This window comes from Typopeltis vanoorti, chromosome 14 (genome assembly GCF_054136105.1).
Source record: "Typopeltis vanoorti isolate ZY-2024b chromosome 14, IOZ_Tvanoo_1.0, whole genome shotgun sequence".
Lineage (NCBI taxonomy): Eukaryota > Metazoa > Arthropoda > Arachnida > Uropygi > Thelyphonidae > Typopeltis > Typopeltis vanoorti.
The window spans coordinates 5,332,936-5,352,084 of NC_143562.1; the positions used below are offsets into that span (position 1 = coordinate 5,332,936).

The 19,149-nt window shown below is 37.1% G+C and overlaps 1 protein-coding gene across 1 annotated transcript in view; it reads right to left on the reverse strand.

Annotated features, from left to right (window-relative positions):
* LOC150099138 (tyrosine-protein phosphatase non-receptor type 13-like) overlaps window positions 1–19,149 on the reverse strand; it is a 470,034-nt gene that overhangs the window by 69,129 nt on the left and 381,756 nt on the right. The window contains exon 28 of the mRNA XM_090403679.1: window positions 7,345–7,443. Coding sequence (XP_090259805.1) covers window positions 7,345–7,443 — 99 coding nt within the window. The remainder of the gene's footprint in view (window positions 1–7,344; window positions 7,444–19,149) is intronic.

Genomic DNA, 19,149 nt, shown 5'->3' on the forward strand with positions numbered 1-19,149 from the left:
GTTAAAGAGGCAGTGAAGGAAAAGAAGAAAGCATATCAAAAGTTTCTGTCAAATAAGTCAGCTTTTGCTCTTAGAGAATACAGCGACAAATGTAAGAAAGCGAAACACTGTGTAAAACTAGCTAAACAAAAGTCATGGGAGGACTTTGCAAGAACATAGAAAATAAATATCAAAAAGGTGGTAAGATATTCTGGAGGTTGTTGAATAAGCTTAGAAATGGAGGAAACGGTGCTGTAAAAGGAATTAGAGATGATAAAGGTGACATGAAAATGGGAGAAAAAGATATCCTTGAAGTATGGAGTAATTACTTCGAGAAATTGCTAAATGAAACAAGCAGTGATACAGTCATACTCAACAGGCATACAGTCAGGAATACATATTGTTACACCCTGATAACCAAGAATGTAATAATTTCAGTTATCATGGTGTAACAAGAAAATAAAAATATAAAATCCTATGTAAGTAGCTAATACAAAATAATTAAAGACAGAAAATATGCTTGCATCCAAGTAAATTAAATATAGCAGAAATTGTTTGTTTAACTAAATAATATAAAAGGGAATCTTATTACAAAAAAAAGATATGAAAATGATAGGTTAAGTAAAATAAAGAAGATTAAAGATAAGAATTTGTATGTGAGAGGCTAATTTAACACTCAAAAAAAGGAGATTAAAATATTCAAGTAAATTCTAAAAAGGGGATTAATTCAGTATAGAGGCTAGCTTAAAACAAATGACAATCGCTCAAGGTCAATTTCCGAAGTGAGACGTCGTCACGAGCAAGGAACCGTAAGATGTTTTGGGCAGAAAAACACGACTTTAATTGGTGAGTGAAATAGACTCCGGTAGAGGGGGAAGAAAAGAAATTGAAGAAGGTGCCGATAAGGGCCATGCAGATAAAAGGGTGAGGAAGCCCCCCACGAGGCTTTTTTTTTCCTCAGAGTTTCTTCATGAAATTTTTGTATAGGTAACACGGGTTTTCTTGAGTGACGGCTTAGGAGTTATCTCCATCCGACACAACAAGGAAACAAAGTGTGCGGGAATTCGATCCCGTATTCCTATTGCAAGAGACAAGGAACGCCGTATAGTTACAAGAAGGAAGGAATTGTCTATGTATCTCATCATCCAGTACTCTTATCGAGGGAAAGAAAATCCATACAGAAATCCGTGCCCACGTGAAGAGTTCCGTAGTGATAGAATAGAAGATCCTGTGTGTGTCCTTTATTCAAGCACGAAAGGTACAGATCATGAAAACCAGGGTTCGTCCTAGAAAGGTACTGTAAAATCTTGTATCAATTGAAATCGCATATAGTTGCAATCATTGTTAATTACTGGACTGTCGAAGATATACTAGGACTTTAGTACTAATCAGAGTAGAATGAGAGTCAACTAGTTTATATTAATTGATAAGCATTCATGTGCTAGAGATTTATGTATGTGCATGGTATTTCATATGAAAGTGTCTTAAAGGTCAAATGTATGTATGGGCATAGAGAAGGGGTAGTTTAGCCTATATTGTTTTGTAAGTTAGATAAGGTAAACTGAATATAAACATTAATGTCCATGGTATTATAGCAATATAGAGCATTCTGACTAGTATAAGGTTAAGTAAAGTGTTAATTTGTTCCAGGATTATATGTGTATATTTATATGTATAAAGTCTGTTATGACGGCATGATTGCAAATTCCCATATAGGATTTTGCGCTAATACTTGTATTTTGCTTGTATAATTTGTAATCTTATTCTTAGTATTGAATAGTGCTTTATATAATAGACATTGAATTGTACCATGTTTAAGATTTTTAATAAACTTTTGTTCATTAATAATACAATTGTCTGAAATTGCTGCCTAATGCACCGCTTGAAAAAAAACGTACAAACTTAATCACGCGGGAAATTAATGTGTCAAGTTACGAGATAGATGGTCACAACTGCTTAATAGTTTCACACTCAGACATATTTTTGTATTTTGCTCCTTGTTTTCGAATTATATATCTTCAACTAAATGTCCTGAAAGGTGCAGTATAATATAAATATTAGGGACACTAAGGGGAGAAAAAGCTTAAATATTTGAATTTTGTAATATCTCGTGCATAGTTAAGTTTTGAATAAAGATAAAATAGAGATTCACTTGAAAGGATAAAAGAAAGTTTAATAATCGTAAATAGGGACACAACAATATCCATACTTGAAGTAGAAAAAAACATCAAAGGCTTAAAATGTGGAGAGGCAGCAGGAGTAGATGATATTTGACCAGAAATGCTGAAGTATTGTGGTATAAAAGTCATGCAGTGGCTGCACTGCATAGTTCAGAAGGTCTGAACAGAGGGACGAATTCCCGATGATTGGAGTAGAGCTCTGAATAGCACCCATATATAAAAGGGGAAATAAAACTGAATGTGAGAATTACAGAGGTATTTCCCTATTGAATGTTCCTGGTATGATATATGCAAGTATACTTGAGAAATAGTTGAGAAGAATTGTAGAAGAAAAGCTTGGTGAAGAACAAGCTGGATTCAGGCCCTGTCAGGATCAGATCTTCACTTTACGATAAATAGTAGAGAAATCATGGGAATATAACAAAGCTCTCTATTTGAGTTCTGTAGATCTGGAAAAGGCATATGACAAGATGCCAAGAAAGAAGCTATTCAATACACTACAGTTATATATCAATGGGGCATTATATCAAGCAATATTTAGTCTTTATTTGAGTTGCAAGTAAGCTGTTAGAATTAAAGGAAGTACAGGAAGATGGTTTAATGTTAAATCTGGTGTGAGAGAAGGATTTACATTATCCCCTCTGTTATTCATTATCTATATGGATCACATTATGAAGGAAAGCGATATTAAACATGATATCAAAATTGGAGATGTTAATGTCATCTCTTTGCTTTATGTGGACGATGTTATACTTATCAATAAATCCACTGAGTCTGCAAGATTCCTTGACTAAATTGAATAGCTGTTGTAATAGATATGGTATGAAGGTCAGCAATAAAAAGACAATGAAAATAGGCAGAATCATTGAAAATGTCAACTGTATTGTGAACGGAGAACCTGTGGAACAAGTAAAACATTTCACCTACTTAGGAACAATTTTTAGTGAAGATGGTAAATTAAATAGAAATAGACAACAGAATCAATAAAGCTGGTACAGTAAGAAGTCAATTGAATAAATTCATATGGAATAAGAGGGAAATTAGTTGGAACACTAAATAAGAGGGAAATTAGTTGGAACACTGTATACAAGAGTGTGTTCAAACCAGTTTTAACTTATGGATGTGAGAACTGGGTCAGAAGTAAAACACTTGACCAAAGACTAGACACTGCAGATATGAGAGTCCTGAGAAAGATTAGAGGCATGAACAGATGGCATCAATGGCAATATCATATTAAAAACGAGGATATTAGGAAAGAACTTGACATTGTCAGAATCCAGGAATGCGTTAGCTGAGCTAATCTTAAGTGGTATGGTCACTTAAATAGAATGGGCGAGGCAAAAGATTAGCAAAACAAGTGTTCTCTGCCAGGTTGGCAGGAAAATGACCCAGAGGAAGACGAAGATATAGGTGGAATGATACTGTACAAAGTGCCTTAGACGATAGAAATATAAGATCTGATATGAGAAAAACTTGATACAGAAAACCAGATTTTAGACTCAATCTATCTTCCATTTATAAGATTATAAGATGTATAACTATATATAATTAAAGATTTTATTATATATATTGTTTATAAATAATTAAAGTTTTATTATATATATTGTTTATAATATATATATATTTTGCTGTGTCATTTCGTCTTGTGCTAACAGGACATTATCAAACACTATAACATGATCAGGCCATCAAAAAATGTTCATACTGCATCGTCAGTCGCGAGGGTTACCAAGGGACACGTTTGGGTTTTAGGGAGAGAGACCTGTTCGAAAAATATGTTACAGTCTCCCTTAGACACCACTCCTCAGCACTCTGCTAGAGGAAACCCCATCAATGGGCCCGCTTCCCTTTTTTGGAGGTGTTTAGGGACAGCGCAAAGAAATAGTTCTGCAAAAGGACGGAAATGGCAACAGACTATGGCTTTAGGCAACTGGAACATCTTCTCTCTGACAGGGAAGGAGTTGGAACTGGTTGAGGAAGCCAAGCACTACTGGCTAGACTTAGTCAGGCTTTCTTTGACCAAGAGGAGAGGCTCTGGAACTGTCGACCTGGATAAGGGGTGGAAACTTGACTACTCTGGTGTGAGCTCGACAATGTCTGCTCAGGTAGGTATGGGGATACTCACAAGCCCCCAGCTGTCAGACTGTGATGCTGAGTGGATCCCATTGGGGGACGCATATGTGTGTTAAGGCTTCAGATGAAAAAAACCATGATTTGGCTGTGGTGCAAGCCTATGCACCTAATCTGGAGTCAGAATACTCTGCCTTCCTAGAGGAAGTGGATACTGCTTTTGACAGGGTGGCAGACATGGAATCAGTCCTGCTAATGGGTGACTTCAATGCACATGTTGGAACAGATGACCAGATATGGAGGGGTGTGGTTGGGAGGAACGGTGCCCCTGACCTTAACGCGAATGGGTTGAAATTATTGGACTTCTGCTGTACTAACAGCTTGTCCATAATGAATACCTTCTTCCATCACCAAGAAGTCCCTAAATATACCTGGTACAGGAATACACTAGGACAAAGGTCTCTGATTGACTTCTTTATAGTCTCAGCAGACCTATTTTCCTCAGTGTTGGACGTTCGTGTGAGGAGAGGGACAGAACTGTCAACTGACCACCACCTTGTTGTGTACACTCTATGGCTTCAGAAACCAGATTCTACCATCAATGCTGGTAGGCCTAAGCAGCTATACCGCATGAAATGGGAGGCATTGGAAAATGAGGCTGTGAGGAAGAATTTTGCAGATGACATTTCCTCCAGGTTCAAAGAGATTCCCGAGCATACTGCAGATGTTGAGGAGGAGTGGAAGCTGTCCAGAACAGCTATCACTGCCTCTGCACTCTCATGCTGTGGCAGAAAGCGGCTCGGTGTGGCAACGGGCAGTGAGAAAAGGACACCTTGGTGGAACCAAGAAGTCCAAAAAAACTGTCTGGGGAAAAAAAGGAGTCCTACCTAACATGGCTTAGGGTCAGGTCACCTGAGATGTGTTTGCAGTATGCTGAGGCAGTAAAGACAGCAAAGCAGAAGGCTTGGGAATCCTTTGGAGAAAGATTAGACTCATCCTATGCAAATGCAAACAAAGTATTCTGGAAGACCATCTGCTACCTTCAAGGGAGGCACACAGCAAGGGCAATTAAGGCCTCTGATGGTGCACTTTTAACATCCGAGAAGGATATCCTCCACAGATGGAGGGAATACTTTGAGAGCCTTCTTAACCCGGGTGGCCCAGCAGTTGTGGACATCCAAGAGGTGCAGATCGGGGCAATGACTAGTCTCACAGCAGAAGAGGTCCCATTTAGCAATAAAATCGCTAAAATCGGGTAAGGCTGCTGGCGATGATGAAATTTGGCCCAAAATACTAAAAGCCTTAAATTGAGACGGTGTTCTCTGGCTGACTTGAGTGTGTCAGGCTGCTTGGATATCTGGGCGAGCACCAAAGCAATGGCAGACAGGCATAATAATACCAGTCTTCAAGAAGGGAGACCAGAAGGATTACAGTAACTATCGTGGCATCTCTCTGCTCAGCCTGCCTGGGAAAGTGTATGCTAGGTGCTCTTGGAAAGACGGTGCAGGAGCATAGATGAGTCAAAGTTCCAGGAAGAACAATGTGGCTTATAGAAGTACAACTGACCAAATCTTTAAGAAATCTTGGGAATATGCCAAGAATGTCTACACATGTTTTGTGGACTTGGAGAAGGCATATGACCGGGTTCCGCGACATAAGCTTTGGCAAGTAGTACAGTTGCAAGAGTATGGAGTGGATGGCCAACTATTAGCTGCAATCAAGTTCCTGTATGAATGCCCAGAGTTTTGTGTCAGGGTAAACAGCACAAAGTCTGAACCTTTCACAGTCTCCATTGGCCTCTGCCAAGGGTGTGTTCTGTCACCCCTCCTTTTCATAATATTTATGGACTGGATTGATAGGCACAGCCGAGGCAGTAAGTGTGTCAGAATTGGAAGATGTAGCATTGGACGTCTGTTTTTGCAGATGACCTAAGTTCTGCTTAGCTCTTCCACAGATGCCTTCAGCGAACCCTGGATAGGTTTTTAGCTGTTTGTGCAGATGCTGGAATGAAGATCAGTGTGGCCAAAACTGAAACATTTGTGGTCTCAAGACAACCATCCCAGTGCACTCTACATGTAAGTGGAGTCCCAATGAGGCAGGTGGAGAAGTTTAAATACCTTGGGTCCATATTCATGAATGATGGAAAGCGGGATGTAGAGCTAGTTACTCGAATTGGCTTACAAGCTCAATATTGTGGGAGCTTGGCCGTTCGGTAGTATTGAAGCAGGAGTTAAGCCAGAAGGCAAAGCTGGCTGTCTTCAATACAGTCTATGTCCCCATCCTCACCTATGGTCATGAGAGTTAGGTAACGACCGAAAGAATGTGGACACGTATCCAAGCGGCTGAAATGAGGTTCCTTCGAGGGGTTGTGGGGCTGACAAGACTCGACAGAGTCAGAAGCTCTGCAATTCGGGAAACCCTCAATACTCAACTGCTGCTTCTCCGTTGAGAGATCACAGTTACGTTGGTACGGGCACCTGGTCAGAATGCCACAAGAGAGGCTCCCTCAGCAGGCCCTCTTTGCCAAGCCAGAGAGTGGGAGGCCAAGGACTCACTGGATAGATTATATCCCAAACATTGGGTGGACACGTTTGGGATTCTCACCAGAACAACTGAGCTTGGTGGCAGAGGATTGTGACCATTGGAAGTTCCTCTTGCAGCTGTTGCCCCCACAACCCAATTAGGAAAGGTGGGCCTTGAAGATGTATGTATGTATGTATTGCTTATAATTAGTTATTATCTTACATTATGTTGTGTTAAAAAATAGTTTCGTATACTAATTTTTTTTCCCATTCTCAAAAATCAGTGTTATGTATTTAAAAAATATTTAAAAAAAAACAGCTAATGCCTTTTATTCTCCTATCAGGAGTAGGTGAGGCTGTTTTAGCCCTGTCTATATTTTGGAGAATGTGGGAGGCAGTTTATATGTGCTTAATAATAATTAAACACATATATGTTGAAAGGAATTCATGTGTTAACAAAGTTAGTGAAATGCTGGTAAAGAGTAAAATAAACAAATGTAATTGAATGATCACATTATTTGAGAATTAGATTTAAGATAACCTTCTTAATATAGTTCATAAATTGATACACATTTTCTATGAAAGATACTTACTTTTATAAAAGTTGAAATATGTGGAATGATACTTTTATCAGGCCGGCATATTTTTAATACAACATCGGTTGGGGCAGCTCTAAGAACTTCTAGGGCTTCCTATTAAAAAAATGGATTCATAAATTTTGGGACATTTTTATTATGCCTCATATAATCATACATTAAAGCAAATGATATTTATTCTATCAGCACTGACTGTTTGAAGAAAGATGTCTGGAAACATTCTAGGTTAGTTTAATGGCTAAGTGGTTAGTGTACATGCACTCCAACCAACAGGTCATGGGTTGGAATCCCAGCGTGGAAATGGATGTTTGTAATTGTTTGTAAGTGGAAGATAAATTTCATCACTTGGTGTGAGACCACTGCCCACTTATTAGAGGCACAAAGTGGCTTGAAAAAGTTCCATATCTGCTCTCTAGAGAAGGGTTTCTGGACTATGCAAAAATACCTACAAAAATCACCAATAATAATAAATAAAATAAAAAAAATTGATAAAAATGACAAAAAAAAATTTTTTTTAAAAATCCTTCGCCCATCCACGGTACAAAACGGAATAAAAGAATATGTTCTTTTATTCACACATTACTATGCACTAAGCTCCAGTCATCCTCCTCCTAACATCTCTTTTGTCTTCCTTTAGCTCTCTTTCCATCTCTGAGACACAATTTGTATATCATTTTTGACCATTCTTGGAATGTTACTTCTTGCAAAATAATCCACCCACCGCCATTTGTATATTTTAATAGTTGGTACAATGTCTCTTAGTCTGGTCTGAGTTCTCAAGTAATGATATTTCGAAGAATGATACCAGTAGTGATTTCATTGCTGAAATCACTCAAATAGTCCACAAATTATTAGTCAACTTTTTTGGATGCAGTAAATATTTCAGCTCCATATGTCACATCCAGAAGTATGCAGCCAATACTTTTATTTTTAAGGCAGACTGGGATGACCTCCATCAGTGTTTTTTGTTCAACTCCAAACTAAATTCTTATAATTTCATCTACAGAAATCTTTGTCCTAAGTAAATATAAAATGACAATTTGGGATTTAGCTGACCAAACTGTATTCTTATTGGCTTAAACCACAATATAAAATGATGGTACAACATGACAGAATTTCATGCTAGCCGGGGTGTCGCCCAGTTAAACAAGGTCCCCTGTTGTTTTTGCCAAGTAACTGGCAAATAGCAAAAATTCAGAAACTGAAACAAATCCTAAAACACACCACAACTCAACACCACCAGAGTTCAAGATCAGTACTATCAACATAAGAAGCTTGAATGGCAAAGAAATGGAGCTACCTGAGGAACTGGAAACGTACCAGACTGACATAACAGGGATGACTGAAACAAAAAAGACAAAAACTGGTGACATCTTTCTGAGCAATAAATACAAAATGTTATATTCAGGCAATGACAATCAAGGAAAAGAAAGAGTAGCCAGAGTATTCAACACTAAATACGAGGCTAATCCTTGAATGGCAGGCAGTCTCAAGAAGAGTGATGTGGACAAATATCAGAATGGGGAACTGGAAAATGAGACTTATTTGTGCCTATGTACCCAAAAAAGGTTCTACTTAGGTAGAAGTGGAGGTTTTTGAGGCTTTAGAGAAAGCAACTAACATGATGAAAAAGAAAAAGTTAGTCCTTGTTGGGGATCTAATAGCAGAGTAGGAAATGATTGTCAGATGTACAAAAATATTTTAGGAAAATCTGGAGTAAAGAGCAAAGCTAATAATAATGGCAAATACAGGGTGTTCGGGATAAATTTGACAGTTTCGTAAGGAAAAAGAAAATCTTCTTTGTATCTATTAAATTTAATGAATTGACAAAAAACATTACAGGCAGAGTTAATTACAATACTATCAACAAGATTTACTCAAAATAACCACCATTAGCATCGATCACAGCTTCAATTCTGCTTCGGAACCTCGAACAAGCTGATGCTACAGTCTCCCTGGGAAGGGCCGCAAAAACTGTTTTAATTTTATCCATTAACTGGGCTTTTGTATTACTGGAAGTGCGATTGGTGTCTTTTTCAACTGCGCCCCATACAAAATAATCCATGGGGTTAAGGTCTGGGGAGTTTGGAGGCCAAACATTTGGACTGGTGAAGTCGTAGAAATTTTCAGACAACCATTTTTGACTTTTCCCAGAGGTGTGGCAAGGGGCCGAATCCTGCTGCCATACATACGGCCTACCATTGGCTACCCTTGTTATCCAGGGCTTGACTACAGTTAGCAACTCCACGAACAAAGCCCGAATTCCAATGCCAGGTTCTTCAACACCTGTTCCTGCAGATTTGCGAGGAATTCTGCTGTACGAACGCAATCAGATCGTCTGCTAGGGATCTTTCTTCTTGCTACATCCTCGTAGTCACCATTGCAAGTCTCTAGTTCATGCCTGATTGTTTTTACTGTATTCAGGGAGCATTGGGCAGCAGTCGTAATATCCTTATTTTGATGGCGGGCACGAATCATCATGATACAAGTTATTCTCTTCCATGATTCAGGTGGGTTCCAGCTATCCATCCTTTCTGACATCTTGTATATAAATGAAGAAGGGTCCAAACTTTTAAATGAAGAGAAGTGTGTGTTAATACATGTAACTTACGGAAAAATATAATTAATTATAAATATGTCAAATTTATCCCGAACACCCTGTACCTGTTGGATTTCTGCTCAGGACATGGACTGGTTATTACTAACACCATGTTCCAACATATAAACGTGCACAAATTCACATGGAGAGAAGAGACAAGGAATAAGAAAAGTCTCATCGACTATGTTATTGCTGATAATGAGGTTTTCTCACTGGTGAAGGTCACTAGAGTGTACATAGGATTTGAAATTGGAAGTGATCACCATTTAGTCTTGAGCAAGAAAAAACTGAATGTAAGAAAGTTTTAAAGAGGATAAAAGTTAAGCAACTCTCAAATGTGAACTATAGACTAAAATACACAAACATTATTCAAGAAAAAATGAAAGAGTTTGAGAACAGGAACCAAACCTTGGGGATTCAGTGGAAAATCCTGAAGAAAACATTGATTCAGCCAGACAGGCATGTGGTGAGGTCGTCTGCAAGGATAGAAAAATCAGAACTCCATGGTGGACACAGGAAGTTAAAGAGGTAGGGAAAGAAAAGAAGAAACCATATAGAAAGTTCCTGGCGAATAAGTCAGCTTGTTCTCTTTGTGAATAGAGACAAATGTAAGAAAGCTAAACACTGTGCAAAACTAGCTAAACAAAAGTCATGGCAAGAACACAGAAAATAAATATCAGGAAGGTGACAAAATATTCTGGAGGCTGTTGAAAAAGCTCAGATATTGAAGAAAGAGTGCTGTAAAAGGAATTAGAGATGATAAAGGTCACATTAACACTGGAGAAAAAGATATCCTTGATGCATGGAGTAACTACTTCGAAAAATTGCTAAGTGAAACAAGCAGTGACAGTACAGTGGCAAAAAAACTCAACAGACATACATGCAATCAGGAAATACGTATCTATACTTGAAGTAGTAAAAGTTATCAAAAGCCTGAAATGTGGAAAGGCAGGTGGAGTAGATGATAATCGACCAGAAATGCTGAAGTATGGAAGTATAAAAGTCTTGCAGTGGCTACACTGCATAGTTCAGAATGGCTGGACTGAGGGACGAATTCCAGATGATTGGAATAAAGCTCTCATAGCACCCATATATAAAAAGGGAAATATAACTGAATGTGAGAATTACAAAGGTAATTGAGTGTTCCTGACACTCAATAGGGAAATACTGGTAAGATTTATGCAAGTATCCTTAAGAAACAGTTGATGAGGATTGTTGAAAGGAATCGTGGTGAAGAATAAGATGGAATCTGACCAAATACAGGCTGTAAGGATCTGATTTTCACTTTATGACAAATAGTTGAAAAATTGTGGGAATATAACAAGGATCTGTATTTAGGTTTTGTAGACCTGCAAAAGGCATATGACAAGGTGCCATGAGAAGAGTTATTCAAAACGCTACAGTTATATGGTGTCGATGAGACATTATATCAAGTCATTATTTGAGTTGTAAATCAGCAGTTAGTACTGAAGGAAGTACAGGAAGATGGTTTGATATTAAATTTGGTGTCAGGTAAGGATGTACATTATCCCTCTGTTATTCATTATCTATATGGATCACATTATGAAGGAAAGTTATTAAACATATCAAAATTGGAGATGTTAATCTCAGTTATACTTTTGTTATACTGATGTTATACTTTTAATTAAATCCTGTACAAGTCTGCAAAATTCCCTGACTAAATTGAATATCTGTTGTAATAAATTTGGTATAAAAATCAGCAATAACAAGACAAAGACAATGAAAATAGACAGAAACATTGAAAATATCGACTACATTGTGAATGGAGAACCTATAGAACAAGCTTTCCAGCTACTTAGGTACAATTTTTAGTCCTTCTTCTTCTTCTTTTCTTCCGTCTAAGACGGGTTGAGTTTTCTCTTGAGCAGGATCTTTCAGTCTTCTCTATTCCTTGTTGTTCAAAAAAGTTCCTTATATGTTCTGCATCCTGAGATATTCTTTATTAATTTCAGCCAGGTAATTCTTGGTCTTCTGGGTCTTCTTTTTTCAGTTGGAAAAGTATTGATTAGGACGTTAGGATGTCTGTCTGCATTCATGCGTACAGTGTGTCCAAACCATCTCAGTTGTGGTTTTTTAGTAATGACAGTAAAATAAATATGATAAAAGACAACAGAATCAACATAGCCAGTATGGTAGAAAGTCAACTGAATAAATTTATATGAAATAAGAGAGAAATTAGTCAAAAAACATTAAATTAGCTGTATACAAAACAGTGTTCAAACCAATTTTAACTTATGGATCTCAGAGCTGGGTTAGAAATAAAATACTTGACCAAAGACTAGCGACCACAGATATGTGGTCTTGAGTCCTGAGAAAGATTAGGGATATGAACAGATGGTAAGATTTATGCACGTATCCTTAAGAAGATGGCATCAATGGCAATATCAAATTAAAAACGAGGATATTAGGAAAGAACTAATCTCGATCACTTAAACAGAATGGGAGAGGAAAGATTAGTGTTCTCAACCAGGTTGCAGGAAAAAGACCCAGAGGAAGACCAAGATATAGGTGGATTTGATATGTTAAAAAGTGCCTTAGAAGATAGAAATATAAGATCTGATAATGTTGGAGTCTTGACAGATAACATTGATTTGGAGGAAAATTGTTGATAGGAAGTTAGTAAATATGTAATTTTTTCATGTACTACTATCATAATGTCCTGCATGGTTAGCCTAGTGGCTATGCGCTCTGCAACCATATGCCTGGGGAAGGAGTGTCCTAGGTTCGATTCCCGTCGACAATGTGAGGAGCTTAAGAATCTTCCTAAGCCATAGCCAAGTTAGACTGCAGGGTTTCTCTCCCTGCCCCCCCCCCCCTCTGATCTGGAGTTTTCATCCTGCAAGCAGGCAAACTGGCCCCGTGAACACACACGGATACAGTCATGAATATCACCCTTAGGGTATGCAGCAGTGGAGTGGTGAACTGGCTGCATTAATACGTCAGTAACCCCTCATTAGGAGGGGATTCAACCTATCTCAAATCTGATTATAATATCCTGTACATTCCTTGAGGGTATATGTCAGGAATTTAATGATGATGTCTGTTCCCCCCCCATCAGTTTACATTTATTGTTGGCTTTTATATCAATTTATCAATCATTTGTCAAAATTTATTCCGCTGAGGCTGACTTTTTAAATGAAAAATGTCATGCAGAAAACTGTGGGTAATTTAACTCTCTTTTCTGATCATTATTATATTTCTAATATGTACACGTAGGGGTGTACAGGATAATTATGATAGTACTACATGAAAAAGTTACATCATTACTCACTTCTAATCAACAAATTTCCTCCACATTAATCTATTATCTGTCAAGACTCCCAACATTATCAGATCTTATATTTCGTCTTTTAAGGTACTTTTTAATATCAACCCATCTACATCTTGGTCTTTTTAATGCCAGACTGGAAAGGCACACTTGTTTTGTAATTTTCACTCACATTTTATTTAAGACCATGCAACTCTCAGCTGATATGGTGTATTTAAGACCATCGTGGGATTAGCTCTACTAACACATTCCTGAATGCTAACAATGGCAAGTTCTTTCCTAATACCTTCATAATTGATACTGCCTTTGATACGATCTGTTCACTCTACTGTTCTTTCTCAGAACTCTCAGAGGTCCTCATTCTTTGATCAAGTGTTTTATTTTTAACCCAGATCTAAGATCCAGAAGTTAAAATTACTTTGAACACTGTCTTGTATACAGCTAATTTAGTGTTTTGACTAATTTTTATTTTATTCCATATAAATGTATTCAATGGATTTTCTATCATACCAGCTTTACTAATTCTGTTGTCTATTTCCATATTTAATTTATTATCTTTACTAAAAATTGTGCCTAAATAGCTGAAATATTTTACTTGTTCTACAGGCTCATCATTCAGGACAGTTGATCTTTTCAATGTTTCTGCATATTTTCATTGTCTTTGTCTTTTTATTGCTGATTTTCATACCAAATATATTATGACATTCAATTTAGTCAGCAAATTTTGCACACTACTGGATTTATTCAGAAGTATAATATCATTTGCATAAAGTAAAGAGCTAAGATTAACATGACCAATTTTTTTTTTTATCAGATTTAATACCACTTTCCTTCAAAATGTGATCCATAGAGATAATGAATAACAGTGGAGATAATGCACACCCCACCCTTGTTGTACACCTGATTTTACATCAAACTATATTCCTCTACCTCCTTCAATTCTAACTGCTGATTCACATCTTAAACAGAGCCTATGTATTGCTTTATATAATGTCTCATTTAAACCATATAACCATTGCATTTTGAAGGGCTTTCCTCTTAGCTCCTTGTCATATGACTTCTGCAGACGTACAAAACACAAATCCTTGTTATATTTCAAACATTTCTCAACTATTTGTCTTAAAGTGAAAATTTGATCCTGACAACTTTTCAGCCATCAGCAAATGCTTGTATTCCCATATAGGGATTAGGCGAGGACAGAGGAGGAACTTTGATCTCCTGGTGGCCAATCAGAAATAGTTGGTCCAAAACTATCACTAATTATAAATGACCTCTGGTGAAGAGAGACAGCTGAGAATTTCTGCCATCTCATAGACTCTAATCCTAACACCATGCTTTTACTGTCTGAAAACAGTGTGGGTTTTACGGTTGATTTTCTCGAAAGTATGGGATGAAAAACCCAAGTTTCCAAGAGGAAAAAAACCGAATTGCCATGCCAGAGATTGACTAACTCAGGAATAGTAGAAAAAAGGCACAGTAAAAATTCCTCTAGTCAGTGACTAGAATAGAATGAACAATGGTCTTCAGCAGCCTAGTGCCATGAACTGCATATGCCACTTCCAATGGACTCTCTATTTGATATAAATCCAGCATTCTCTTCCACAATTTTTCTTAGCTGTTTCTCAAGTATACTTGCATAAATCTTATCAGGAACACTTGGTATGGAAATAGCTCAGTACTTCTCACATTTGGCTTCATTTCTCTTTTTTTATAGATGAGTAGCATGAGCTCTGCTCCAATTATCTGGAATTTGACCTTCTGACCAGGCCTTCTGAATTATACAATGCAGCCACTGTAAAACTATTATACTTCCATATTTGAGTATTTCTGGTCAAATTTCATCTACTCCAGCTGCTTTTCCCCATTTCAGGTTTTGATGCCTTTTGCTACTTCAAGTATGGATATGTGTTCCTGATTGCATTACTGTTAGGAGTTTTCTACCACCATGCTGGCACTGCTTGCTTCATTTAGCAGTCATCTCAAAGAAAATTACTCCAAACATCTGGAATATCTTTATCTTCAGTTTTTATGTAACCTTTATCATCCCTGATTCCTTTACAGTAGTTTTTCCTCCAGTTCTAAGCTTTTTTTAATAGCCTGCAAAATATTTTGCTGCCTTCCTGATATTTATTTTCTTTGTTCTTACCAAAGTCTAACCATGCTTGTGTTTAGCTAGTTTTACTCAGTGCTTTGCTTTCTTACATTTTTCTCTGTATTCTCTAAGACCACAAGCTGACTTACTTGCCAGGAAGTTTTGAAATGCTTTTTTCTTTTCCTTGAGTGTCTCTTGAACTTCCTGAGTCCACCATGGGGTTCTGATTTTTCTATCCTTATAGACAATTTCACCACATGCATCTGTGACTGAATCAATCAATGTTTTCTTCAGGGTTTGCCACTGAATATTCAAGATTTGGTTCTTGTTTTCAAAGCCTTTGATTTTTTTTTTCAATGCTGTTTGCATTTTTTCAATGCTATTTGAGTGTACAGTTCATCTGTGAAAGCAGCTCAACTTTAATTCCATGTCAAACTTTCTTATACACTCTTCTTTTCAATATGAAATTCAATTTTATCCTAGTCTAAACTAAATAATGATCACTTCCTATCCAAATCCTCTGTGTACTCTTGTGTCCTGAACCAGTGGGATAACATCACTGTCAACTATAACATGGTCAATGAGACTTTTCTCGTATCTTGCATCTTCTCTCCATGTGAATTTGTGCACATTTTTATGTAGGAAGATGGTGTTAGTAATAACCAATCCATGTCCCGAATGGAAACCCAGCATGCCTTTGTCATTATTATTAGCTTTGCGCTTTTTCCAAATTTTCCCAAAACATTTCTGTATGTCTGATAATCATTTTCTACTCTGCTGTTTAGATCTCCAAGGACCAGCTTTTCCTTTTCATTGTGCCAGCTGCGTTCTCTAATTCCTCAAAACATTTCTCTACTTCTTCCTTATTAGAACCTTCTGTGGGACCATAAGCACCTATAAGTCTCACTGTTCTCATTGTCCAGTTCCCCATTCTGATATCTGCCCACATCACTCGACTTGATATTGCCTTGATATGTTATTCAAGAAGATTATCCTCATATTTAATGTTGACTATTACAGCTACTCCCTCTTTTCTCTGATTGTTATTGCCTGAAAATAACATTTTGTATTTGTTCCTTAGAAAGATTTCACCTGTTTTTGTCTTCTTTGTTTCAATCACGCCTAGTATGTCGATCTGGTACTAGCCAATTCTTTTGCTAGTACTATCAACCTAAGAAGTATTGATGCTTCTTAGGTTGATAATACCAACCTTGAGCTCTGCTGATGTTGAGTTAGGATATATTCTGAGATTTGTGCTATTAGCTGATTTTGGCTGTTCATCCTGATTCCCTGATGAAAACAGTGCAGGTCTTGTTTAACTGGGAAATGCCTCAGCCGGCAAGAAATTTTGCCATTTTGTACCATCATTTTACATTGTAGTTTAAGTCAAAAAGAATACAATTTGGTTGGATAAATCCCAAATTGACAGCCTATGCTTGCTTGCTTGTTCAGTATCTGGGTAGATACCTAACAGGGTGCACCATGAGAAGGTGAGGACTGGACATGAGGTCAGAAGCCCTTCGCATTCCTTAAAAGGTTACATGGAGGTCACCTCCCAGTTATACAGCTTTGATCCTCGAGCACTCGCTTTTCTGTTTACTATAATTCCTCTAGTTTTCCATTCGAGATTTTTAAAAATGTTTCTTCTAATACTGTTATGAAGAGTTTAGATGATATTATCTCTTTGTCTAATCACCTTTCTACTGGAAATTTCATATTCCTGAATTATAGATGCAGCTGAATTTTTATATAAATGATTAATCATCATAATATCTGTTTTTTCAATTCCATGAATTTTTGAAGACTTCTAAAACAGGTAGCAATGAGAATGAATTAAAAATCATTTTCAAATTTAACAGACTCATCATCATCATCATCAAATTCCTGACATGTACCCTCAATGGGTGTACAGGATATGATAGTACTACATGAAAAATTTACATCATTACAAACTTCCTATCTACAATTTTCCTCCAGATCAGTCTGTTACTTGTCAAGACTCCAATATTATAATTATCAGATCTTATATTTTTATTGTCTAAGGCACATTGTACCGTATCAATCCACCTATATCTTGATCTTCCTCTCGGTCGTTTTCCTGCCAACCTGGCAAAGAACACTTGTTTTGCTAATATTTCCTCGCCCATTCTGTTTAAGTGAATGTATACCACCTGAGATTAGCTCTGCTAACACATTCCTGGATGCTGACAATGTCAAGTTCTTTCCTAATATCCTCGTTTTTAATATGATATTGCCATTGATGCCATCTGTTCACACCACTAATCTTTCTCAGGACTCTCATCTCTGCGGTTTCTAGTCTTTGGTCAAGTGTTTTACTTCTGACCCAGCTCTCAGAACCATACGTTAAAACTGGTTTGAACACTGTCTTTTATATAGCTAATTTAGTGTTCTGACTAATTTCTCTCTCATTCCATATGAATTTATTCAATTGACTTCCTACCATACCAGCTTTGCTGATTCTATTATCTATTTCTATATTTAATTTACCATCTTCAGTAAAAATCATGCCTAAGTAGCTGAAATGTTTCACTTGTTCCACAGGTTCTCCATTCACAACACAGTTGACATTTTCAATGATTCTGTCTATTTTCATTGTCTTTTTATTGCTGACCTTCATACCATATCTATTACAACAGCTATTCAATTTAGCCAGAGAATCTTGCAGACTTGTAGATGATTTATTTAGAAGTATAACATCATCCACATAAAGCAAAGTGCTGACGTTAACATCTCCAATTTTGATATCATGTTTAATACCACTTTCCTTCATAATGTGATCCATATAGATAATGAATAACAAAGGGGATAATGTACATCCTTGTCTCACACCAAATTTAACATTAAACCATCTTCCTGTACTTCCTTCAATTCTAACTGCTGACTTACAACTCAAATAAAGACTAAGTATTGCTTGATATAATGCCGCATTGACACCATATAACTGCAGCATATTGAATAGCTTCTCTCTTGGCACCTTGTCATATGCCTTTTCCAGATCGACAAAACTTAAATACAGATCTTTGTTATATTCCCATGCTTTCTTAACTATTTGTCGTAAAGTGAAGATCTGATCCTGACAGCCTCTATTTGGACTGAATCCAGCTTGTTCTTCACCAAGCTTTACTTTCACAATTCTTCTCAACCGTTTCTCAAGTATACTTGCATAGATCTTGCCAGGAACACTCATTAGGAAAATACCTCTGTAATTCTTACATTCAGTTTTATTTCCCTTTTTATATACGGGCACTATGAGAGCTCTACTCCAATCATCGGGAATTCGTCCCTCTGTCCAGGCTTTCTATGCAGTGCAGCCACTGTAAGACTTTTATACCACCATACTTCAGCATTTCTGGTTGAATATCATCTACTCCTGCTGCCTTTCCACATTTCAAACTTTTGATGGCTTTTTCTACTTCAAGTATGGATATGTATTCCTGACTGTATGCCTGTTGAGTGTTTTTTACCACTGTGCTATCACTGCTTGCTTCATTTAGCAATTTTTCGAAGTAATTACTCCATACTTCAAGGATATCTTTTTCTCCTGATTTCATGTCACCTTTATCATCTGTAACTCCTTTTACAGTACTCTTTCCTCCATTCCTAAGCTTCTTCAACAACCTCCAGAATATCTTACCACCTTCTTGATATTTATTTTCTATGTTCTTGCCAACGTCCTCCCATGACTTTTGTTGAGCTAGTTTTACAAAGTGTTTCGCTTTCTTACATTTGTCTCTGTATTCTCTAAGAGCATAAGCTGACTTATTTGCCAGGAACTTTTGATATGATTTCTTCTTTTCCACC